Source organism: Oncorhynchus gorbuscha, linkage group LG04 (assembly GCF_021184085.1).
Source record: "Oncorhynchus gorbuscha isolate QuinsamMale2020 ecotype Even-year linkage group LG04, OgorEven_v1.0, whole genome shotgun sequence".
Taxonomy (NCBI): domain Eukaryota; kingdom Metazoa; phylum Chordata; class Actinopteri; order Salmoniformes; family Salmonidae; genus Oncorhynchus; species Oncorhynchus gorbuscha.
Window position 1 is genome coordinate 61,818,366 of NC_060176.1, and position 27,273 is coordinate 61,845,638.

Here is a 27,273-nt window from a genome sequence, read left to right on the forward strand (position 1 = left end):
TCCTCAAATGTTCTCAAGTATCAAAAGTAAAGGTAATTTCAAATTCCTTATATTAAGTAAACCAGACAGAACCATTTTCATTTTATTTATGGTTAGCCAGGGGCATGCTCCTAAACTCAAGACATTTTACAAACAATGCATTTGTGTTCAGCGAGTCCCCCAGATAAGAGGCAGTAGATGATCAGGGATGTTCTCTTGGTAAGTGTGGGAATTTGACAATTGTCCTGTCCTGCTAAGCATTCAAAATGTAAAAAATAACTTTTGGGTGTCAGGGAAAATGTACGGAGTAAAAAATACATGGTTTTCTTTAGGAATGTAGTGAAGTAAAAGTTGTCAAAAATATAAATAGCAAAGTAAAGTACAGATACCCCAAAAAACTACTTAAGTAGTACTTTCAAGTTTTTTCAAGTACTTTACACCACTGATTAGACATAGGCTACTGAGTGGATGGTTACAATTATCGTCCTGAGACGTACCACTTATGCATAGCCACAAGGGGTCGTATTCACCTCGTCGGTGGGAGCACCAGACTACACGATCAGTGACACGAAAGCATCCAGGGGCGGAGCTAATTGAGCAATTTTGGTATTGGTTCATAGTATACTAGAACCATACCCAATTTACTGTGTGGGTTACTGGTGGCATGTCAGTTGCATTTTTTCCTAGCTTTAGCTTGCGATATGTGGAAAAGAGATAAAATGTCATGATAGAAGAATTAGAGGTTGTTTGAACAGAAAAGTGCCTGACAAATGTATTGCTTGTTCTACAATGTATTGTACTCCAAGATTTCAAGACTGGTCAGTAGTTAGTCAAGAGCATTTGAGTCAGCATCGTATCAAGCACACAGAAGAAAAATTTGTGAGGTGCCAATACACACTGTGGTCGGTCTCAAGGTATGTAACCAATGTTTTGTAGTAATAAGTCATTTCAGATTGTTTCAATGTGTTATAGTCACCACAGCTGTTTCAAATTTAATAGGTTGAATTAATAGTGTAGGCTATTTTAATCTCTAAACGTTGCCATCATCAGCTAAATCTTTTTGTCATTGTTTACAGGTCCATTACAATACCCTTCAATGGCTTTTTTTGCAAAAAAGAAGAAATTCAAGTTTCAGACACATTTGACATTGGAGGAGCTGACTGCAGTGCCTTTCGTGAACGGGGTATTGTTCTGCAAGCTGAGATTGTTGGACGGTGGAGACTTTGTTGCAACTTCATCAAGGTAGAATGTTGTTTTATGTTCGCTGTGTGCATACCGCATGGGCAATATAGCAAACTATTACCATACTGCTGTCATACTGTTAACTTTAAATGCCTCATACCACTCTTACCCCAGCATAACTTTGTTTTTACTGCATTGTTAGTAAACAATGTCTGTATACAAATAATTTCAAAGTATGTCTAACATTGTTGCCTTTCGTGAACGGGGTATTGTTCTGCAAGCTGAGATTGTTGGACGGTGGAGACTTTGTTGCAACTTCATCAAGGTAGAATGTTGTTTTATGTTCGCTGTGTGCATACCGCATGGGCAATATAGCAAACTATTACCATACTGCTGTCATACTGTTAACTTTAAATGCCTCATACCACTCTTACCCCAGCATAACTTTGTTTTTACTGCATTGTTAGTAAACAATGTCTGTATACAAATAATTTCAAAGTATGTCTAACATTGTTGGATTTATGTCCATCATTGGTAGGGTTGCAAAATTCCAGGAACTTAAAATATATTCCCTGTTTTACCCGAAATCCTGGTTGGAGGATAAGTAGAATGTCCGGAAACCTCCAACCAGGATTTCTGGAAAACCAGGACATTTTATTGAAAGTTCCTGGAATTGTGAAACCGTAGCATTACATCCTATTAAGGATTACAAAGGGAAATCCAGATGCGAGCTGCCCAGTGACGAAAGTTTACCAGACGAGCTAAATTCCTTTTATGCTCGCTTCGAGGCAAGCAACACTGAAACATGCATGAGAGCACCAGCTATTCTGGATGACTGATAACGCTCTCTTGGTACCGATGTGAACAAAACCTTTAAACAGGTAAACATTCACAAAGCTGCTGGGCCAGATGGATTACCAGGACGTATACTCAAAGCATGTGTGGACCAACTGTCAAGTGTCGTTCCTGACTGAGTCTGTAATACCTACATGTTTCAAGCAGACCGCCATAGTCCCTGTGCCCAAGGAAGTGAAGGTAACCTGCCTAAATGATTACTGCCCCGTGGCACTTATGTTGGTAGCCATGAAGTGCTTTGAAAGGCTGGTCATGGCTTACATCAACAGCATCCTCCCGGACACCCTAGCCCCACTCCAATTCGCATACCGCCCCAACAGATCCACAGATTATGCCATCTTTATTGCACACCACACTGCCCTTTGTCACCTGGACAAAAGGAACACCTATGTGAGAATGCTGTTCATTGACTACAGCACAACGTTCCCTCAAAGCTCATCACTAAGCTAAGGACGCTGGGACAAAACACCTCACCCTGCAACTGGATCCTGGACTTCCTGATGGGACACCCCCAGGTGGTAAGAGTAGGCAACAACACGTCTGCCATGCAGATCCTTAACACTGAGGCCCCTCAGGGGTGTGTTCCTAGTCCCCACCTGTATTCCCTGTTCACCCACGACTCTGTGGCCAACACCATCATTAAGTTTGCTGATGACACAAGTGGTAGGCCTGATCACCGACAACGATGATGCGGCCTATAGGGAGGAGGTCAGAACTAGCAGTGTCGTGCCAGGACAGCAACCTCTCCCTTAATGTGAGCAAGACAAAGGAGCTGATTGTGAACTACAGGAAAAGGTGGGCCGAACAGGCCCCCAATAACATCAACGGGGCTGTAGTGGAGCGGGTCGAGAGTTTCAAGTTCCTTGGTGTCCACATCACCAACAAACTATCATGGACCTGACATACCAAGACAGACGGTGAGAGGGCACGACAAAACCTTTTCCCCCTCAGGAGACCGAAAACATTTGACGTGGGTCCCCAGACTCTCAAAAGGTTCTACAGCTGCACCACCGAGAGCATCCTGACCGGTTGCATCCCCGCCTGGTATGGAAACTGCCCGGCATCTGACCATAAGGCGCTACAGAGGGTAGTGGGAACGGCCCAGTACATCACTGGGGCCAAGCTTCCTGCCATTGAGGACCTATACAATAGGCGGTGCCAAAGGGAAGCCCATAAAATTGGCGGAGACTCCAATCACCCAAGTTATAGACTTTTCTCTGCTACCGCACTGCAAGTGGTACCGAAGCGCCAAGTCTAGGACCAAAAGGCTCCTCAACAGCTTCTTTTCCCAAGCCATAAGACTGCTGAACAATTAATAAAATTGCCACCGGACATTGACTGACCCCCCCCCACCAGTACACTGCTGCTACTCACTGTTTTATCTATGCATAGTCACTTCACCCCCAACTACATGTACAAATTAGCTCAGCTAATGTGTACCCCTGCACACGGACTCTGCCCCCTGTATATAGCCTCGTTATTCTTATTGTGTTACTTTTTATTTTAGTCTACTTGGTAAATATTTTTTTAACCCACAGTGCAGTTCAAGAAGAGGTAAGGGTTTGAATGTAAGCATTTCATGGTAAAGTGTACACTTCTTGTATTTGGTGCATGTGACAAAGTTTGATTAAATCAATAGCTCCATCCTATGATCTTGAGACTGGTTAGCCAACCATCCTTCAGCTTTTATAGCAAACCTAGCTATACATTAAAATGATGGTTGGTTCTTCTTCCATAGTAGCCATTATACCTTGGCGAGTAGAAAGGGTCAGAAGCAATTTCAACTAACCTGTTCTTGCTGATACTTTCTTAGTTCGATTCGGAAGAAAATCATATCTACTCTGTTCAGTTGCAGGTGGTTCATAAAAAAACAGAATATTCTGAAACCTTTGTATTGAGTGAGAAATTCCTCTTGCATGTGTGTAGATATTTTAGATTGCACTGTGATGCGCTGTCATCTACTTCTATACGTGGCCGCGGCTGTGTCGCATAAGAACCGGCTTTATGCCAGATGTCCACCAGAATCATATACGTTTTGTTTTGCCAGATGAATTTCTTCCGCTGGAACGCAAAGTGTTTTCATCTGGTACAAAGCCTCATGTCCATCAGATGCATCAAACTCTTTGCGTTCCGGCGGTAGTCATTCAATGTCAATGCAGCAGTCCGCAACGCTACGTTGGGGATGCCGTACTGGGCTGCAGAGCGTTCTGTGTACCGCATGCGTTCAATGTTTTCAACGTATACGTTGCTTTACCGTGCAGTGCTACAAACAGAAGTACACACAGACTCCAACTAGCTACCGTTTAGCTAGTTGAAAAGCGAAGCACGTGTGTCAAGTACGGAAAATGCGGCCTAGACATCCGGCAAAACGCATATGCATTGGGCATGACGGCTACTATGGAAGAATTGACATATTGCCATTAATGTATAGTAAACAAATGGCAGTGCTGCTGTATAGCTGAAAAACAAATCAAAGGCTTGAATATGCCAAGCCATTGATACAGCCTAATTAAAAACCCTTTAACGCCCAATGTTACATACACGTAAGTGTCTTTAAACACCTGGTAACGTGCCTGTACGAGATCAAATGATACAATAACACCACTCTTCTAGATGAGATCCTAATAAACATTTTGTAATTAATAAACCGGAAATCGTCACTCTAAATGGCACGCCTCTGTAGCTTTCAACACGGCAGTTTTGCTCCTCTGAAACGGCCTCGTACATGGTCAAAAAGAGATATTTCTGAAATTCAATGCATGCAAAATGCTCATTAGATTTCCAGAGACACCAGAGTAAATGTCTTAAGCAAAATATTAATTTTTGCCAAAGTATAGCGACTTAATTCTTGTTGCGGTTGTTCAGTAATGCAAACCACACTTTATGTAGCCCAATATGTACTCTTAAGGAGCCTACGTTACTCCTTAAAAACCTCTTGGGGCTAGGGGGCAGAATTTTCACTTTTGGATAAATAGCGTGCCCAATTTCAACTTCCTGCTACTCATGCCAAGAATATAAGATATGCATATTATTCATAGATTTGGTTAGAAAACACTCTGAAGTTTCTAAAACTGTTTGAATCATGTCTGTGAGTATAACAGAATTTATGTAGCAGGCAAAATCCGAGGACTAACTGTTCAGAATTATTTTTTGTCTCTCTGTTCCCCGACTTGTTATTGCCAAGGGATTCTTCTTAGGAACCTGTTTTCAGTTCCTACCGCTTCCGCTGGATGTCACCAGTCTTTGGAATTTGGTTGAGGTTATTGCTTTGTGCAATGAAGAAGTAGGCCAACTAGGAATTGGGTACACTTTTGTGAGTTGCGCAAGACGTGAAAAGTAGCGCTGGTTTGTTTTCATTCCTGTATTGAACACAGATTGCCCCGTCTACAATTTGATTGATTATTAACGTTTAAAAATACCTAAAGTTGTATTATAAAAGTAGTTAGAAATATTTTGGCAAAGTTTATAGGCAACTTTTGAAACATTTTGTAGTGACGTTGCGTTTTTTGTAAGTAGTTTTTTCCTGGATCAAACGCGCTTTATAAATGGACATTTTGGATATATATGGACGGAATTAATCGAACAAAAGGACCAATTGTGATGTTTATGGAACATATTGGAGTGCCAACAAAGAAGCTCGTCAAAGGTAATGCATGTTTTATATTTTATTTCAGTGTTTTGTGTAGCGCCTGCAGGGTTGAAATATGCTAACACCTGTTTACTGCAGATGGTGCAGGCTATCAGATAATAGCTTCAAAAGGCTTTCGCCGAAAAGCATTTTAAAAATCTGACATGTTGGCTGGATTCACAACGAGTGTAGCTTTAATTGAGTATCTTACATGTGTGATTTAATGAAAGTTTGAATTTCATAGTATTTTATTTGAATCTGGCGCTCTGCATTTTCCCTGGCAATTGGCCAGTTGAGACATTTGCATCCCGCCTATCCCTAACTAGTTTTAAGGTCCAAGTACATTGTATGTTATTTTCAGAGGTAGTCTGGCTCTCGCAGCCAAGACAGCCAAATACTCCATCTAAACGTGAATTGATTCTCAATTGCGATACGGTTATAAAAACATAAAGCACTTTCATATCATATCAAAATAATTTCATAAATGCAAAATATACACTTACTGTACACTTAACCAACTTGATCACAGTTGCAGCTGACAGTGTTTTTCGTTTCTGGTGGCCTTCTTCCATTACACACAGGTGTTCGGAGCATGCTAGATAGCTTATTAGCACAGGTGGTCCCTCTGTCTTCCGTAAACCCGCGCTGTAACATGGAGATATGGTCGGGTGGGAACAATAACCCTATAAAAGTTGTATCAATTTGAACCTAGTTCATATTAGCAAAAAAAAAAGGTCATTGGGCTTACAAAACCATACTGCAAGCTTCACGTGTTAATGTTCAAACGAAACTCCCTTGTACAGAAGACGCCGTTGTCAAATTACTTAGTGCATTTGGAAAGTATTCAGACCGTGACATTTTCCACATTTTGTTACGTTAGTCTTATTCTGAAATGGATTAGATTATTTTTTTTCTCTCTCTAATCTAGACATTTCAAATTTACATAAGTAAATTCAATGTCCACTCAAGGACAATCAGAAAGAGTTCAGTCTTGGTTTCATCAGACCAGAGAATCTTGTTTCTCATGGTCTGAGTCCTTTAAGTACCTTTTGGCAAACTCCAGACAGGCTGTCATGTGCCTTTTACTGAGGAACGGCTTCCATCTGGCCACTCTAACAAAAAGGCCTGATTTTGTGGAGTGCTGCAGAGATGATTAGCCCATATCCACTTAGGAACTCTGGAGCTCTGTCTGTGATCATCAGGTTCTTTGTCACATCCTTGAACACGGCCCTTCTCCCCAGATTGCACAGTTTGGCCGGGTCGGAAGATCTAGGAAGATTGGTGGTTGCAACCTTCCATTTAAGAATGATGGAGGCCACTGTGTTCTTAGGGACCTTCAAAGCTGTTGAAATGTTTTGGGTCCCTTCCCTAGATCTGTGCCTCAACACAATTCTGTCGGAGCTCTCGGACAATTCCTTCGATCTCATGGCTTGGTTTTTGCTCTGACCTGCACTGTCAACTGTGGGAGCTTTATATAGACAGGTGTGTGCCTTTCCAAATCATGTCCAATCAATTGAATTTACCACCGGTGGACTCCACCAAAGTTGTAGCAACATCACAAGGATGATCAATGGAAACGGGATGCACCTGAGCTCAATTTTTGAGTCTCATAGCAAAGGGTCTGAATACTTAGGTAAATAAGGTATTTCAGTTTTCTTTATTTTATACATTTGCAAAAATGTCTAAATTTGATACATTTTAGAATAAGGCTATAATGTAACAGAATCTGTAAATGTGTAATGAACTGAGTCATGATTAAGGGCTAACATCTTTATGATGCTTTATATACAATTACATTGTTTGTATATCACGTCAAATAATAAACATCTACATTTAGTCTGGATTTCTTTATTAAAGATATAGTTGAGTGTCAACTGTCTATGGGTCCCAATTTACACACGAAAAAAAGTGAGCAAACTGCCCTTAACTGTAACATATCTGACAGACACCAATGAGAGTGGGATGTTTTGAATAGTGTAAGTATCGGGGCTCATGGAAATTTTGCAGTGCACAAATAAGGACACACTGAAGATTAACAACTTGTGCAATATATATGATACTGCTTTTATAACTTGGGTTTCAGAAATAATGAGTTAGATTTCATAATTAATGTTTACATTTTAGTGTAAGCAGTTCACAATGCAGAAATAGATATTGTTGAAACTGGATGGTTTGCACCCCTTTCTACCCGATGTTACATATATGAAACATTGCATAACTATTGCAAGGAGTGTTGATTTGTTTTCTTCAGGAATGCTATTAGGGGTTTCCTTGGGCTGTCCTAACCACTGCTTAATGTTCACGCAAGTAAAACTGGTTCCGGGTTTCTACGGGTTAAACTTCCTCCTCAGGTTTAGAACCTAGGTCATTGTTTACTTTAGTAATATAAATGGGAACACAAACAGATTCCGGTATTTGATCTGGGAGTGTTTGTTTTAGAGTAGGTTGGGGAGGAAAGGGATGCTCCTCTGGGGCTTTCAGTGTTTGGTAGAGGGGTGTGTTACTTCACACACTGACCTAAAGATGAAAGGTAGCCGCACATAAACAAGATTTAGGGGGACATGTGTTACGTCTCTTGGATCTGAGGTCATCAGCGTATTTGTCCTAGATGTCCAGAGAACACCCCCCCCACCTTATTTTCATTTATAAGATTCATATAATATTCAATAAATATAGTACTTAACATCTGACTTGGACCAAACTTCTAACAATGAATAAGACATGAGGAACCCAAAGAAATTGGGCCACCCACAGACCCCCCCCCCATCAATTCTCTGTCTGACAAGTAATATGGAGCTGCGGCTCTGTGTATTTGTTTCTTTATCCTATCGAATGTATTCTCAGGGAATTTCATATTTTATGTTCAGAGAAATTAGTCATTGAAGTTGTTAGGTTTATGGCCTGTCGTACATCCTGATATTACCAGGTTCTGACCACTAGATGTGGCTGTTCCTGCTATTAGTTTTTATTTTATTGTATTTTTTAAGATTCCCCAACCATTCCTCTGGACTTTCCGATGGGCGCTCTGTAAAGAACCATATGATGCAGTAAGACCTCATTGAACTTCTGAACTGTGTAGGGCCTTTGAAAGAGCACAAAAAAAACTAAATCATCATGATAACCCTTACTATGATTACTGTTCACCGGATGTTTTTCTCCTATGCCTGTCATCATTGATAAACACATAGAGTTAAAATGAATGTTGCCCTCCACTCCACTTCCCCTGCAATGATACAAGACCCGGGTATGCTATGCACCCCTTTTAAGTCTCTTTTTGAGGATTATATAACAGATTGGATGGAGACAATTTATCTGCTTGAGTTATCTGGCAATTCTGTCTCTGGTTTCTCTCTGTAACCTGAGTGCAGGAAACAAGGTCTACTCAGAAACACAGAGACTGATTTGGTGGTCCCATGTCTTTGATAGAGATTGTGTGTTATCATAGGGCCTGGGGAGTACAGAACTCCCTTTGTTCTGTTGTTGCCTGAAACATACTGAACAAAAATATAAACGCAACATGCAACAATTTAAAATATTTTACTGAGTTACAATTCGTATAGGGAAATCAATCAATTGAAATAAATGAATTAGTCCCTAATCTATGGATTTCACATGACTGGGCAGGGGTGCAGCCATGGGTAGTCAGGCCCAGTCAATCAGAATACCGCATGTGGAGGTCCTTGGCTGGTGTGGTTACACGTGGTCTGTGATTGTGAGGCCTATTGGATGCACTGCCAAATTCTCTAAAATGATGGTAGAGAAATGAGCAATTGCACGCTCCCTCAAGTTGAGACATCTAGTGTTGTGTTCTGTGACAAAAAACTTCATATTTTAGTGGCCTTTGATTGTCTCCCAGCACAAACTGCACCTGTTTAATGATCATGCTGTTTAAACAGGCTTGGGTCTATTTTTCTCCACTTCCTGTCTGACTGACGTGTCCAAAGTAAACGTCCTGTTACTCAGGCACAGAAGCCAGGATATGCATATAATTGGTACCATTGGATAGAAAACACTTTGAAGTTTGTATAAATGTTAAAATAATGTGTGAGACTATAACACAATTGATATGGTATGAGAAAATCCAAATAAAAAAGAACCAGAATTTGGTTTTGGAGAGCCCATGCTCTTTCAATGGAAAGCTATGGGGCCTATGCAATTCCAGCTCCCAGATTGCAAATCCTATGGCATCCACTAGATGCCAACAGTCTTTGTTCAGGATTTCAGGCTTGTTTCTTCCCAAACGAGGAAGAATTTAGTTTTGGTACTGGGAGTCAGAGTTGGAAATCAGTCTGTGTGCGCACTTGCTAATTTTACTTTTCTATTGAACATACTTCTTTCTGTATGAAATATTATCGTTTAATTACATTTTAGTGTACCTGAGGATTAAATAAACCTGTATTTTGACTTGTTTTAGCGATAGCTTTTTGGATTCCTTTCTCTGCATGTTGAACGAGTGGATTACTCAAATCGATGGCGCCAACTAAACAGACTTTTTGGGATATAAAGAAGGATTTTATCTAACAAAACGACCATGCATGTTAAATTAATATTTAATCGCTATTTGTGATTTTATGAAGCCTGTGCTAGTTTAAAAATATTTTTATATGGGTTGCCGTCCTTAATCAATCGCATGGCATGTTTTCTCTGTAAAGCCTATGGTAAATCAGACAATGCAGTTAGATTAACAAGAATTTAAGCTTTTAACCTACATAAGATACCTAGATGTTTAACATCCATCATTTTTTCGATTATTTATTTGAATTGCACGCCCTCCAATTTCACCGGAAGTTGTCGACAGGTGTCCCGCTGGCAGGACGCCTATCCCAGTGAGGATTTATTAATCAACTTCTTGATATGCCACGTGTCAGGTGGATGAACTATATTGGCAAAGGAGAAATGCTCACTAACAGGCTGGTAAAGAAATTTGTGCTCAAAATTGGAGAGAATATATTTTTGTATTTTCCTTCGACCATGAGGTCGAAGGAATTGTCCGTAGAACTCTGAGACAGGATTGTGTTGAGGCACAGATCTGGGGAAGGGTACCAAACAAGTTATGCAGCATTGAAAGTCCCCAAGAACAGTGGCCTCCATTCTTAAATGGAAGAAGTTTAGAACCACCAAGACTCTTCCTAGACCTGGCCGCAAGGCCAAACTGAGCAATCAGGGGAGAAGGGACTTGGTCAGGGAGGTGACCAAGAACCCAATGGTCTTTCTGACCGCTCCAGAGTTTCTCTGTGGAGATGGAAGAACCTTCTGGAAGGACAACCATCTCTACAGCACTCCACCAATCAGCTCTTTATGGTAGAGTGGCCAGGTGGAAGCCACTCCTTAGTAAAATGCACATGACAGCCTGATTGTAGTTTGCCAAAAGGCACCTAAAGGACTCTCAGACCATGAGAAACAAGATTCTCTGGTCTGATGAAACCAAGATTGAATTGTTTTTCCAGTATGTCAAGCGTCACATCTGGAGTAAATCTCTACTGTAAAGCATGGTGGTGGCAGCATCATGCTGTGGGGATTTTTGTTCAGCAGCAAGGACTGGGAGACTAGTCAGGATCGAGGAAAAGGTGAACGCAAAGTACAGAGAGATCCTTGGTGAAAATCTGCTCAAGAGCACTAAGCACACAGCCAAGACAATGCAGGAGTGGCTTCGGGACAAGTCTCTGAAGGTTGTTGAGTGGCCCAGCCAGAGCTTGGACTTGAATCCGATCTAACATCTCTGGAGAGATCTGAAAACAGCTGTGCAGCGACGCTCCCCATCCAACCTGACAGAGCTTGAGAGGATCTGCAGAGAAGAATGGGAGAAACTTCCCAAATACAGGTGTGCCAAGCTTGTAGCGTCATACCGAAGAAGACTCAAAGTTGCAATGGGTCTGAATACTTGTTTGTAAATGTAATATTTCAGTTTTCTATTTTTGACCATCCTCTCTCCCCTCAGTGCTCTAACTCATTCACTACTGTTTTGATTCAACGTTGTAGTTGGATTTCAGGAGTGTGTGGTTGCCATGGCAGTTTAATAAAACCACCTGCTTTATTGAATGTGGCTGAGAACGTTTTCAGAGACTTATTGAGGGGGGTGGGCAGTGATTAGCGTGACACTCTTGGTAAGAACTTGAGAAGTATGTGTGTGGCAAAGAACCAAGGAATGCAAAACAAAGAGACAACTATATAAAGAACCTATGTGAGGAAAAAAAATCAAATGGCAGTGAACTCCAATACTTGCATAAAATGTGTTTCATTGCAATTATAGACTGTAAATGAATAATCATTAAGAGTGGAAATGGGGATGTCTAATGCATTTTAAACAACATTTAAGTATGACCAAAGGTTTTAGAGCCAATCAAATTGTTGGAATCTGTTTTTGTAATACAAAGCAGCAGTTTCTCAAGTAAGCAACAGGATTTCTTTCCCGCCAAATTGGCCTACATGACATTCTCCCAATTTTCTTCTGGATCATCCAATTGCTCTCTAGCAAACTTCAGACAGGCCTGGACATGTACTGGCTTAAGCAGGGGGACACGTCTGGCACTGCAGAATTTGAGTCCCAGGCGGCGTAGTGTGTTACTGATGGTAGGCTTTGTTACTTTGATCCCAGCTTTCTGCAGGTCATTCACTAGGTCCCCCCGTGTGGTTCTTGGTTCTTGTATTCATTTTGACCCCACGGGGTGAGATTTTGCGTGGAGCCCCAGATCGAGGGAGATTATTAGTGGTCTTGTATGTCTTCCATTTCCTAATAATTGCTCCCACAGTTGATTTCTTCAAACCAAGCTGCTTACCTATTGCAGATTCAGTCTTCCCAGCCTGGTGCAGGTCTACAATTTTGTTTCTGGTGTCCTTTGACAGCTCTTTGGTCTTGGCCATAGTGGAGTTTGGAGAGTGACAGTTTGAGGTTGTGAACAGGTGTCTTTTATACTGATAACAAGTTCAAACAGGTGCCATTAATACAGGTAAAGAGGGGAGGACAGAGGAGCCTCTTAAATAAGAAGTTACAGGTCTGTGAGAGCCAGAAATCTGGCTTGTTTGTAGGTGACCGAATACCTATTTTCCACCATAATTTGCAAATAAATTCATTAAAAATCCTACAATGTGATTTTCTGGATTTTTTTTCTTCAAAAATGATCACTTAAGGGGTGGTGCTCCCATAGGCACCAATGTGATAGCAGCTGGGTCTGCTTAGTTCATTGGCTGTATATGAACCAGATAAAAGGAGCGAATAAGATGTCTCGCTTCCTCTTCCGTATCTGGTATGCCTAAAGTGTGACATTGATATTCAAGGTCTGCATAGTAAAAGCTGTGTGTGCATTTGGGAACATGCTGTCCCTGATATAGAGGTACTGCAGGCGTCACGTGGCTCCCCTGGAACATTTCTTTGAGCAGATGATCCTATGATGCCAGTCCCTTGCATGGCATGGAGTAGGAACACATGTCCTGGCCCTGTAAAGAGCCGAACCACTACACACCACTACTGAAGCCCCTCTGCAGCTCTCTAGTCAATACAAGAAATGTGTCAGCTGGTTAGGGACCATGTGCTAACTGACTGCAATTCACAGGGCAAAATCTTTATTTTTTGTTGAATTTTACCCCTTTTTCTCCCCAATTTCATGGTATCCAATTGTTGTAGTAGCTACTATCTTGTCTCATCGCTACAACTCCCGTACAGCTCGGGAGAGAGGAAGGTTGAAAGTCATGCGTCCTCCGATACACAACCCAACCAAGCCGCACTGCTTCTTAACACAGTGCGCATCCAACCCGGAAGCCAGCCGCACCAATGCGCCGGAGGAAACACTGTGCACCTGGCCACCGCACACTGCGCCCAGCCCGCCACAGGAGTTGCTGGTGCGCAATGAGACAAGGACACCCCTACCAACCAAGCCCTCCCTAACCCAGGCAACATTAGGCCAATTGTGTGTCGCCCTACGGACCTCCCGGTCGCGGCCGGTTACGACAGAGCCTGGGCGCGAACCCAGGGACTCTGATGGCACAGCTGGCGCTCCAGTACAGCGCCCTTAACCACTGCGCCACCCGGGAGGCCTCACAGGGCAAATTCTGACTCTTTGCACCCGACCTCTATGGCAGTGAGTTTCTTTCTACTGCTTGCCAAAGTGCTGAAGTACTCCCCTGTGCTTATTTCAAAAACAGTGTGCTTATGGCTAGTCCCAGGTACGTCTCTGCTGGTACAACTGCTCAGGAAGCATGCTGCATTTGCTGCCTTCTGGGTAAATCCATTTGAATTCAATCACTTTCTGAAAGGATCCCTTTTGATTTAAACCAAATAAGTCAGTTACCTTTTGAGCCTGAATGCCAAAACATTCAGGAGATAAAGTTAAATAATTTTGCATACCCCACCATACCATGATACATCCATGTCTTCATTACGAGAAAAAATAAACAGTTGAGTTTAAAATCATTTTAAAAGCATACAAACCGCGTTGAATAAAATCTATTTGACATTTTAACGTCAATTGTATAAATGCGTAAACACAGATATATTTTCATATTCACATATGTTGTAACTTTTACACATCTGAGGTTTTTGTGTTGTGCCCGCCATCAGTTGAGACACGACGTGCTCTTGAAAACAGGGTGGGTGTCATTTCAACCATAGAAATAGAATTCAGAGAACAGACCATATCCCTTCAGACCACTGCAATTTAGCTGGTACACCATTAAAATTGAATAGAAATTTTAACTTCTAATTACTACCACAAAGATGACTGCCGGTCCACTGTCGAAAGTCAACTTAAATGGTCATTTCTACTCTATTGTCTATATTTCTTATGATTTCAATAGGTTTCCTATGGAGGATCGACCAGATGATGTACAACAGATGTTCCCGTTCAAGACAACGTTCTCTGATCTGTGGACCTCAAACTATCTTTGTGGTGCCATTTGAAAAAATGTGACACCCACCCATATTCACACAACACAGAAACCTAAGATGTAAAATAGGGTCTCAGCTCCAACATATGCGAATATGTAAAACATCTGAATTTATGTGTTTTTAGATCATTGTCATTAAAGGTTCCAAAAAAAGTTTGACAACCCTGTTTGTAAGCTTTTAAATTATATCAAACTCAACTGTGTATGTTTTCCAGTGATGAAGACATGGGAGTCTCATGGTATGGTTGAATATGCTAACTTTTTAAACTTTGAGCACCTTATCTCCTGAATGTTTTGGCAATCAGGTCCAGAAAGTAACTTTTTGTGCACTTATACAATGGTTAATTAAATATGTAAGGAAGGTTTCATTCAAATCAAAAAAGTGTGCTGTCAAAAAGTGATTGAATTCAAATGGATTTACCCTTCGCACTTAAAGGGTGTTTGGGTTTTAACTGAAGGATGGCTGTTTCACTGTGTATGCTTTGTGGTGATGTCAGCTGCAGTCTGGTAAAACCTGATTGTTTGAGCACTCCCACAAGGCAATAGGTACACACTACAGTAAACAGGCTGATCTGTCCACCTCCCTACATTTCTGATCTGTGAGCTGTTAGTTTGGGTGTATCCATGGCTGTTTGTTTACATTGGAGATGATGAGTACGCATATCCAGCCCTGTAAATTTACATTAGCTCCTCATGCTCTGTAAGTTATTCATTATTTCTAGAGTCCACATTAAGCCCTGGATTCACTTGAGTTACTCCTGTGCATTCTGAGTGGCTGGGTCCAGGCACAGGGCATGACTAATACTGACAATGGTTACATTCAGTTCAGTTGGGAAGGGGAGAGTATGAAGTGAGTTAAAATGGGAAGTAGACAGATTATCACCAGGACTGTTTTTACATCAACCGTCCTTCTCTGTATACTCAGCCATTTCCCTGAATGTATGGACGGACAGGGTGACGTCAGGCACTGGCCTATTTACAATGTGAACTCTGTTTTTACATCAACCGTCCTTCTCTGTATACTCAGCCATTTCCCTGAATGTATGGACGGACAGGGTGACGTCAGGCACTGGCCTATTTACAATGTGAACTCTGTTTTTACAGAAGCCCACAGGCTATTGTTCACCGTTTCCTCAACAACAAGTTTGCTTTCACTAAAACTGGAGCAAAACGTTGAAGAGCGAGGGCCAAAGCACAAGTGATGTCTTATGTGCCGTCGAATTAGTAACTTCTCATTGTGAGACCACTCAAACAGTAATGACTGTCATTAACTCCCTTGACATTAATAAGAGTTTATTGAGGTGTGTGTAGCTGTACTGTCGTGCCATGCCCGCTCTGATTCCTGTCCTCTTGTCCTACAGAGAGGAGGTTCAGGAGAACTGTGTTTGCTGGAAGAAGAGGTTTACCTTTGTGTGTAAAATGAGCACCAACCCCACAACTGGAGTGCTGGATCCCTCCATCTGTCGGGTCTCTGTGCGGAAGGTCTGTCTGACTTTTGGGGGACCTGTCTAAGCAACACACAGCTCTTTGCTGTTATCTCTTTGTGAACATCAGGGACTACCGTTTCCTGCGTGTACCACTGGGTTATTTATCTTTCCATTCATTATTCACACCCCTGATAGTGTAAACTCTGTAGCCTCTGTAATCTGATCATAGATCAGTGTTAAACACACACTACACTGTGTGCCAGACTGTCAATGCTCAGTAGTCATCTCCCTTTTCCTGTTTTCACTACAGGAACTCAAAGGAGGAAAAACATATTCAAAGGTAAGAGCCCACTCCTCCTGAGCATCCCACCCTATATCCACGAACACATTACAATGTACTGTAGCCTGATGTCAACACATATCAGCACTGCTGTTAAGACATTTTAAACATTCACATTAGTCACCCCACTTCTACAAACACAAGCTACAACTTTGGCACTATGTATAAGTTGAGTAAACTATACTGAACAAAAATATAAACGCAACATGCAATAATTTCAAAGATTTTACAGAGTTACAGTTCATATAAGGAAATCGGTCATTTTAAATCAATTCATTCGGCCCTAATCTATGGATTTCACACGACTGGGAATACAGATATCTGTTGGTCACAGATATATATACAGTGCCTTGCGAAAGTATTCGGCCCCCTTGAACTTTGCGACCTTTTGCCACATTTCAGGCTTCAAACACAAAGATATAAAACTGTATTTTTTTGTGAAGAATCAACAACAAGTGGGACACAATCATGAAGTGGAACGACATTTATTGGGTATTTCAAACTTTTTTAACAAATCAAAAACTGAAAAATTGGACGTGCAAAATTATTCAGCCCCCTTAAGTTAATACTTTGTAGCGCCACCTTTTGCTGCGATTACAGCTGTAAGTCACTTGGGGTATGTCTCTATCAGTTTTGCACATCGAGAGACTGAATTTTTTTCCCATTCCTCCTTGAAAAACAGCTCGAGCTCAGTGAGGTTGGATGGAGAGCATTTGTGAACAACAGTTTTCAGTTCTTTCCACAGATTCTCCATTGGATTCAGGTCTGGACTTTGACTTGGCCATTCTAACACCTGGATATGTTTATTTTTGAACCATTCCATTGTAGTTTTTGCTTTATGTTTTGGATCATTGTCTTGTTGGAAGACAAATCTCCGTCCCAGTCTCTTTTGCAGACTCCATCAGGTTTTCTTCCAGAATGGTCCTGTATTTGGCTCCATCCATCTTCCCATCAATTTTAACCATCTTCCCTGTCCCTGCTGAAGAAAAGCAGGCCCAAACCATGATGCTGCCACCACCATGTTTGACAGTGGGGATGGTAGGTTCAGGGTGATGAGCTGTGTTGCTTTTACGCCAAACCTAACGTTTTGCATTGTTGCCAAAAAGTTCAATTTTGGTTTCATCTGACCAGAGCACCTTCTTCCACATGTTTGGTGTATCTCCCAGGTGGCTTGTGGCAAACTTTAAACGACACTTTTTACGGATATCTTTAAGAAATTACTTTCTTCTTGCCACTCTTCCATAAAGGCCAGATTTGTGCAATATACAACTGATTGTTGTCCTATGGACAGAGTCTCCCACCTCAGCTGTAGATCTCTGCAGTTCATCCAGAGTGATCATGGGCCTCTTGGCTGCATCTCTGATAAGTCTTCTCCTTGTATGAGCTGAAAGTTTAGAGGGACAGCCAGATCTTGGTAGATTTGCAGTGGTCTGATACTCCTTCCATTTCAATATTATCGCTTGCACAGTGCTCCTTGGGATGTTTAAAGCTTGGGAAATATTTTGTATCCAGTAAAGGGGCTGAATAATTTTGCATGCCCAATTCTTCAGTTTTTGATTTGTTAAAAAAGTTTGAAATATCCAATAAATGTCGTTCCACTTCATGATTGTGTCCCACTTGTTGTTGACTCTTCACAAAAAAATACAGTTTATATCTTTATGTTTGAAGCCTGAAATGTGGCAAAAGGTCGCAAAGTTCAAGGGGGCCGAATACTTTCGCAAGGCACTGTATTTTAAATGTAGGGGAATGGATCAGAAACCCAGTCAGTGTCTGTTGTGACCACCATTTGGCTCATGCAGAGCAACATCTCCTTCACAAAGCTGTTGATTGTGTCCTGCGGAATTTTGTGCCACTCTTCAGTGGCTGTGCCAAGTTGCTGGATATTGGCGGAAACTGGAAAACACTGTCGTACACGTCGATCCAGACCATCTCAAACGTGCTTAATGGGTGACATGTCTGGTGAGTATACAGGCCATGGAAGAACTGGGACATTTTCAGCTTCCAGGAATTGTGTACAGATCCTTGCGACATGCTGAAACAGGAGGTGATGGTGGCGAATGAATGGCACGACGATGGGCCTCAGGGTCTCGTCACGGTATCTCTGTGCATTCAAATTGCCATCGATAAAATGCAATTGTGTTTGTTGTCCATAGCTTATGCCTGCCCATACCATAACCCCACCATCACCGTGGGGCTCTCTGTTCACAACGTTGACATCAGCAAACTACTTGTCCACATGATGCGGTACAGTTAAAATCAGTATTCATCTGTGAAGAGCACACTTCTTCAGCATATCAGTGGCCATCGAAGGTGAACATTTGCCCACTGAAGTTGGTTACAATGCCGACGTGCAGTCAGGTCAATACCCTGGTGAGGAGGATGAGGACACAGATGAGCTTCCCAGAGACAATTTCTGAAAGTATGTGCAGAAATACTTTGGTTGTGCAATCCCACAGTTTCATCAGCTGTCCAGGTGACTGGTCTCAGACGAGCCTGCAGGTGAAGAAGCCGGATGTGGAGGTCCTGGGCTGGCATGGTTACACAAGGTCCGCGGGTCTGAAGCCGGTTGTACGTACTGCCAAATTCTCTAAAATGACAGAGGTTTCTTATGGTGGAGAAATTAACATTCAATTATCTGGCAACAGCTCTGGTGGACATTCCTGCAGTCAGCATGCCAATTGCACTCTTCCTCAAAACTTGAGACATCTGTGGCATTGTGTTGTGACAAAACTGTACATTTTACTGGCCTTTTATTGTCCCCAGCACAAGGTGCACTTACAGTATGTCATGATCATGCTGTTTAATCAGCTTCTTGATATGCCACACCTTTCAGGTGGATGGATTATCTTGGGCGAGGAGAAATGCTCACTAACAGGGATGTTAACAAATTTGTGCACAAAATTTAGGAGAAATAAACTCTTTGTGCTTATGGAACATTTCTGAGATAATTTATTACATTTAAACATGGGACCAACACTTTACATTTTTGTTCATTGGAAATGAACTTAAAATAAAGCTGGTGAAAGTTTCTAGATGATGCACTCTCTCAGGTAGCCAGGGACCCTTCCTGTGTTTTCTCACGCTATGCTTATGGATTTCCTTAAGCTAAATAAAACCCCTTTCCTCTTTGGAAATGGGCTTCCTTCAATACACACATCTGTAAACAATAGCTTTGACGAAATTGAACCTGGAGAAAAGGAAATTAGGCTCCTCTTGGATAACCTGGGATTCAAACAAAAAAACAGGAGGACTAAGAATCTGGAGCCGTCTCTCTATATCCAGTCCCTTAGGGCTAGAAAACCTAAATGTTAAATGTCATGGCTACCTCACAGTATATGCAGGTTTAAAACTACTGTGGTGAAAGTAACTGTTCTTTCTCCCTCAGCTGGGTTTTACTGACCTCAACATGGCAGAGTTCGCTGGCTCGGGCTCTGCAGTCCGCTGTTGTCTGCTGGAGGGATACGACACCAAGAATACTAGGCAGGACAACTCCATACTGAAGGCAAGGGACTGTGCTAGGGTGGGCAGGAGTCAAGACTATTGACCTTGGGATGTCAGGGTTGGGTTTTGTTTGGTTGTGCAGAACAACTGACATAGTTTATACTTAGACTTTATATTGTGGTAAAGGACCCCTCGTTCCACTGATCACCCAGGGCTGTTGATGCGCAGCACCTCAACTGAACTTTGATATAGATGATCTGTGGCATTCTGGGGCGACAGGATAGCATAGTGGTTAGAGTGTTGGACTAGTAACCGGAAGGTTGCAAGTTCAAATCCCCGAGCCGACAAGGTACAAATATGTTGTTCTGCCCCTGAACAGGCAGTTGAAAATAAGAATTTGTTCTTAACTGACTTGCCTAGTTAAAGGTAAAATAAAAATATATACTGTAGCTAGTGTAGCTTTTTATATGTTCTTATTGTAATAAAAGTAGAATTTGTTTGGATTTTCTATGAAGGTGACTATTGGGATGGCCCTCCTATCTGGAGATCCGTGCTTTAAAACGTGAGTGACCTGACATGTTCAAATCTCTGATCTATCTTTCATCTTCATGCATTTAGAAAATGTGACTCTGGCACCCCCCAATGGGGAGTCAATTAGCCAATCAAGCAAACTTAACATTTCACAGTATAATGTGGACTGACCAGTCATGTTTTTTTGCAGTGCCCCCAGCACAGCCAAGTCCATCTCCATCTCAGGCCAGGACCATATCCTGCAGCTGGACTGTAAGGGGGAGGGCACTGGAACCCCTAACCGGCCCACTTCTCTGGGCCGGTCCATGAAGCCCAGGCCCTCGATCATCAGCTCAGGTACGACAGGGCACGTGGATCCGCTCAAACCTGGTAACAGTGGGTATGTTATGATAATCCATCACCACTAAACAGTTAACCTAGGTATGGGACACATGGTGAGGGACTCTAAATAATTGAGGTGTGGCTCTGTTTGGTGTCAGGTCTTCCAGAGGAGTCAGACCAGACCCAGGCAGCTAGCCCAGGGGAAGTATTCCAGTCGGGGCACTCTCGCAACTCCAGCTATGCCAGCCAGCTGAGCAGGATCTCAGGTGTGTGGGTTCATGTTCCCCATCTTTCCTCTCCAGAGTTTGTTTGTTTGTTGGTATTTGCACCTAAGTCTGTAATGTAAATGTCTTGTCCCCCAGGCTGCAGCACAGAGCACTCCTGCTCCTCTAGTATGTCTGACCTCACACACAGGAGGAACACCTCCACAGGAAGCGGCACATCTGGGGGCCTCAGTGTGACAGTAGACACTCCAACAGAGGGAGAGAGGCCAGGGAGACCCCCTCGACCCCCTCGGCCCGTCTTGCCATCCAACAGACCCCCCAGGCAAGACCTTCTACTCACCAGATTAGCCCAATGTGTTTGTTTTGACAATCTATGAAAACAAACGAGTAGAACTGTCAGTGGAACACTATTGCTATTTGTATGACTGCTGTTTATCCACTGTTGCCTGACTGGGCCTTTTCCCTGCACCCTGTGACAGGAGGAAGCAGGATTCCGTGGAGAGCCATCCCTCCTGGGTGAATGACACCCGCATCGATGCCGACGATATTGTTGAAAAGATCATCCAGAGCCAGAACTTTGCTGACATAAGTAACACTGAAGGTATGGAGCCCCAACCTCACCCTGCCCTTTCAATTGTCCACTACATTTTTGGGGGGCTCTTTTTTTTTTTTTTTACATAACTTGTCTCTTTTGTACTGTTTCATTTGTCTCTTGGTGTGTTTATTTCCTCCTCAGACAGTAACCTGCGACTGTTTGTCAGTAGAGACGGCACCACATCCCTGAATGGTTTACTGCGCAGTAACAGGTGAGAAACCAGAAAGGACACGCACACACAATAATAATACATCAAACGCACACACAGGTCTTACTCTGCCACTTTTCCTTCTTTCAGGGTGTGTGCTGGTGTGTATGAGCAAGTGGTGATAGAGAGCCATTACGACTGGTGAAGATTAATTTTAATTGAGGCCTCTGCAATGAAGCTTGTGGACTAACTCTAAAAATATAATGCAGTCATCCTGGAGCACTGGCTGAGCTGGGAGCCATGAGGAGGACAGTTTACACAAGTATTAATAACTATCGGACAAATGTAGTACTTTAAAGAAAATACCAATGCATTTTTTTATACGCTACTTTGTAATGTATTTTTCCCTTACATGACCCAAGGCACCAGACCCTCTCTGTGATGACCGTGCTAGTCTCGTCACCACTGAAGGAGACCTGGTGATGGAGAAAGTCCTCAGCACTGTCTGACTGGTGTTTGTCAAATTTAGACTGTAGTATTTTGGCTCCCTCTTGTGGAGAAATGGCTTACTGAGGGATCAGTCTCTTTTATTCAACCAACTATCTCAATGGCATACTCCCAGGATTCCTCTCCGCTCGTCCACTCGTTTCCTTCTCAAAACCCATTGGATGAGAAAGCCAGAGGTCCCTCCCTTCTGACCTTCTCTTCCAAAGGGGTTTGAGAAGGAAACGAGTGAAGATTATGTCCCCCAAAAACAGACATCTCCTATTCTGTCCATTTTTTTGAAAATCCAGATCTCAAGGAACTGGATAGGTGTAGCAGTTTCGGGAAGTTTTATATGCTATAAGTTCTAAACCCATTTGATGGTTATTTGGTGCAAACACCAGAGGTAAGAAGCTAGGTGTTGTTCTCAGATTTGTACATACATATTCAACATACTTTTACACTAGTAGATGTCTCCAAACATGATCTTATGAAGGATCATGATTTGTTTGTGTTTTCCAACCAGCTGGCTGGTTTGTTGTATTTTTTAAATTGATTTTAACACTTCAAATATGGTGAAAAGGGTCCCTGTTGTATTATATATTTTATAGAACGTCTCTCTCTCTCATGTATAAAAACTGTTCTCCTGCATAACCTGAATGTTAACTGTTAACCTTTCGAATACTATGTGACTAAAATGACTTGTTATGGACTGAATGCTTGTAGGTCTGATACACTTGTTCGGCGTAAACTTTTTTCAATGTGCTGATAACTATCATCTATAAGTAGTCTGCCTATGAAGACTGCCTTAAATAATATCAGTCTGTGTACAGTGCCTTCAGAAAGTATTCATACCCCTAGCTTCCTCCTTTTCACTCTGTCAATTAGGTTAGTTTTGTAGAATAATTGCAATGTTGTTGGTCAATCCTCAGTTTTCTCCCATCACAGGCATTAATCTCTATAACTGTTTTAAAGTCACCGTTGACCTCATGGTGAAATCCCTGAGCGGTTTAGTGCCTCTCCAGCTACTGAGTAAGGAAGGACACCTGTGTCTTTGTAGTGACCTGGTGTATTGATACATCATCCAAAGTGTAATTAATAACTTCACTATATTCAATGTCTGCTTTTTAATTTTTGCCCATCTATGAATAGGTGCCCATCTTTGCGAGGCATTGGGAAAACTCCCTGGTCTTTGTGGTTAAACCTATGTTTGAAATTCACTACTTGACTGTGGGCCCTTTATATATAATTGTATGTGTGGGGTACAGAGATGAGGTAGTCATTCAAAAATCCGGTTAAACACTATTATTGCACACACAGTGAGTCCATGCAACTTATGTGACTCAAGCATATTATTACTCCTGAACTTATTTAGGCTTGCCATAACAAAGGGGTTGAATACTTATTGACTCAAGACATTTCAGCTTTTCATTTTTAATGAAGGGTGTGTAGGCCAGTGACAAAAAAAACTCAATTGAATAGATTTTAAATTCAGGCTGTAACAACAATGTGGAAAACGTAAGGGGTGTGGATACTTTCTGAAGGCATTATGTACAAAATATGTCATTGTTGTGGTGGGAAAATATGGATCTAATTTTTGACAACATTGTCACATGGGCTTATATTAACCACAGCAGGGTTTGGTGGTCTCGGGTGATGTGACGTTCATTGCGACAGCATTTCAGATAGAAATAACATGTATTAAAAAGTGATGTTTTTCCATTCTCCTTTCCTGTGTTTGAAGAGGGTTTTAAGCTATGCACAAAGCCCCAGTGTCCTACACATACATTAACAATCTTGTCTTTTGTAATATTATTTTAACAAAATAAAATAATTGTATATTATTTTAATAAATGCACATGTATACTAAATAAAACAATTGACTGTAATCTTATCTATTTGAGATCCTCCAGAAATGTTATATATATATATGTACCAGTCAGAAGTTTGGGCACACCGACTCATTCAAGGGTTTTCTTTATTTTTAACACCACACGGGCTATTTGACCAAGGAGAGTGATGTTGTGCTGCATCAGATGACCTGGCCTCCACAATCACCTGCCCTCAACCCAACCCAGTTGGACCGCAGAGTGAAGGAAAACCAGCCAACAAGTGCTCAGCATATGTGGGAACTTTGTGTAAGAGCCGTTTGAAAAGACCATTGAAATTTCGTCTTGTTTTGGTGGGATTAAGTTTTGGCCTGCCTGGTTACATAACCATAAATGGTAGGTGATGGCGCTGAGGGAGAGGACGATGGTGCCAGGACCCACATGTCAGGGGGTAAGTGTACTCTAGAACTAGGGAAAGCTGATGTCAGGGGGTAAGTGTACTCTAGGACTAGGGAAAGCTGATGTCAGGGGGTAAGTGTACTCTAGGACTAGGGAAAGCTGATGTCAGGGGGTAAGTGTACTCTAGGACTAGGGAAAGCTGATGTCAGGGGGTAAGTGTACTCTAGGACTAGAGACATCTGATGTCAGGGGGTAAGTGTACTCTAGGACTAGAGACATCTGATGTCAGGGGGTAAGTGTACTCTAGGACTAGAGACATCTGATGTCAGGGGGTAAGTGTACTCTAGGACTAGAGACATCTGATGTCAGGGGTAAGTGTACTCTAGGACTAGAGACATCTGATGTCAGGGGTCAGGGGGTAAGTGTACTCTAGGACTAGAGACATCTGATGTCAGGGGTAGGTGTACTCTAGGACTAGGGACATCTGATGTCAGGGGTGTACTAGAGACATGTACTCTAGGACTAGATGGACATCTGATGTCAGGGGGTAAGTGTACTCTAGGACTAGAGACATCTGATGTCAGGGGTACTCTAGGACTAAGTGTACTCTAGGACTAGAGACATCTGATGTCAGGGGTAAGTGTACTCTAGGACTAGAGACATCTGATGTCAGGGGGTAAGTGTACTCTAGGACTAGGGACATCTGATGTCAGGGGGTAAGTGTACTCTAGGACTAGAGACATCTGATGTCAGGGGTTAAGTGTACTCTAGGACTAGAGACATCTGATGTCAGGGGGTAAGTGTACTCTAGGACTAGAGACATCTGATGTCAGGGGGTAAGTGTACTCTAGGACTAGAGACATCTGATGTCAGGGGGTAAGTGTACTCTAGGACTAGGGACATCTGATGTCAGGGGGTAAGTGTACTCTAGGACTAGAGACATCTGATGTCAGGGGGTAAGTGTACTCTAGGACTAGAGACATCTGATGTCAGGGGGTAAGTGTACTCTAGGACTAGAGACATCTGATGTCAGGGAGACATCTGATAAGTGTACTCTAGGACTAGGGACATCTGATGTCAGAGGGTAAGTGTACTCTAGGACTAGAGACATCTGATGTCAGGGGTTAAGTGTACTCTAGGACTAGAGACATCTGATGTCAGGGGGTAAGTGTACTCTAGGACTAGAGACATCTGATGTCAGGGGGTAAGTGTACTCTAGGACTAGAGACATCTGATGTCAGGGGGTAAGTGTACTCTAGGACTAGGGACATCTGATGTCAGGGGGTAAGTGTACTCTAGGACTAGAGACATCTGATGTCAGGACTAGAGACATCTGGGGTAAGTGTACTCTAGGACTAGGGACATCTGATGTCAGGGGGTAAGTGTACTCTAGGACTAGAGACATCTGATGTCTGATGTCATCTGGGGGGGTAAGTGTACTCTAGGACTAGAGACATCTGATGTCAGGGGGTAAGTGTACTCTAGGACTAGGGACATCTGATGTCAGGGGACATCTGATAAGTGTACTCTAGGACTAGAGACATCTGATGTCAGGGGGTAAGTGTACTCTAGGACTAGAGACATCTGATGTCAGGGGTAAGTGTACTCTAGGACTAGAGACATCTGATGTCAGGGGGTAAGTGTACTCATCTGATGTCAGACTAGGGACATCTGATGTCAGGGGGTAAGTGTACTCTAGGACTAGAGACATCTGATGTCAGGGGGTAGGTGTACTCTAGGACTAGAGACATCTGATGTCAGGGGTAAGTGTACTCTAGGACTAGAGACATCTGATGTCAGGGGTAAGTGTACTCTAGGACTAGAGACATCTTATGTCAGGGGGAAAGCTAAGTGTACTCTAGGACTAGAGACATCTGATGTCAGGGGGTAAGTGTACTCTAGGACTAGAGACATCTGATGTCAGGGGGTAAGTGTACTCTAGGACTAGAGACATCTGATGTCAGGGGGTAAGTGTACTCTAGGACTAGAGACATCTGATGTCAGGGGGTAAGTGTACTCTAGGACTAGGGAAAGCTGATGTCATGGGGTCAGTGTACTCTAGGACTAGGGAAAGCTGATGTCATGGGGTCAGTGTACTCTAGGACTAGGGAAAGCTGATGTCATGGGGTCAGTGTACTCTAGGACTAGGGAAAGCTGATGTCATGGGGTCAGCGTACTCTAGGACTAGGGAAAGCTGATTTTAGTGTTGAGCACAGACAACAATATTGACACTCCAGAATTACGCTTCTGCTTACCACAACATGAAACAGATAGTGTGCAAGCTGTTGTTGTCATGGATTGTTTTGCCCTCATGTCTTCCATAGTTTATGTAGTGACTGATGTATGTGTTATTTCTGTAAAACCTGTCCAGTAAATAAAAAACAATTGAATTAATCTTTAGGGTCCTCTGTAAAGACTTAGGCCTATATCGATGCTTTACAGTATGTAATATTGACCAACACAAAATACTGCATATATTTTTTTTAACTATGATGATTTTTACAAAAAAGTAAATACCTGACTGTCAAACAGGCAACCATATCTGTGCAGTCTGTCCCTGCTCAGAGAACGGTTGACTCGCTGAAGGAGAGGAGGATCGTTGCATTCAGTGGCACATTCTCAGATGGCACAGGCTTTAAGTGTCACAGGAATCCATCTGAATCTCCAATGGCTGCCAGGTTTGTCACCCCTGAGCCATCCTTCATGATGCGTCTACAGTTACTTAAAACAGCCCATCCTTCTTCTCTTCAAGACCGAGTGCAAGGCGAAGTGTTGGACATGGAGGGAGACGATGAAATGACACCAAAGCAGATGGATAAAGTAAAGAACCATCTGAAACCTTATCTAGACGATGTTGAAGTGGACCTCTAGCTAGTTGTCTGTTGAGGAAGGTTCATTAAGGCAGCCATTTGTAATGTAGCATCGTAGTGCCACTGACAAACTCATTAGAGGCCATCTACTGACACATTCCAGGCAGTCCACAAGGTGTGATCTTTTCCCAGAGGCACATA

General features: G+C 42.4%; 1 protein-coding gene across 2 annotated transcripts; it reads left to right on the forward strand.

Moving 5' to 3' along the window:
• Positions 1–631: 631 nt before the first annotated feature.
• LOC124034435 (protein FAM102A-like) lies at positions 632–23,312 on the forward strand. Of its 2 annotated transcripts, XM_046347647.1 has the most exons (12): positions 632–893; positions 1,056–1,221; positions 15,886–16,006; positions 16,262–16,291; positions 19,677–19,793; positions 20,248–20,294; positions 20,454–20,599; positions 20,743–20,850; positions 20,947–21,130; positions 21,288–21,409; positions 21,545–21,614; positions 21,702–23,312. In XM_046347647.1, exons 2-12 carry the CDS (start codon positions 1,076–1,078, stop codon positions 21,754–21,756), a joined length of 1,146 nt encoding a protein of 381 aa, XP_046203603.1. In that variant the 5' UTR covers positions 632–893; positions 1,056–1,075; the 3' UTR covers positions 21,757–23,312. The 2 variants fall into 2 exon arrangements, with proteins under 2 accessions (XP_046203603.1, XP_046203604.1); XM_046347648.1 differs by lacking the exons at positions 632–893; positions 1,056–1,221 and adding an exon at positions 1,393–1,486.
• The last annotated feature ends 3,961 nt before the right edge of the window (positions 23,313–27,273 follow it).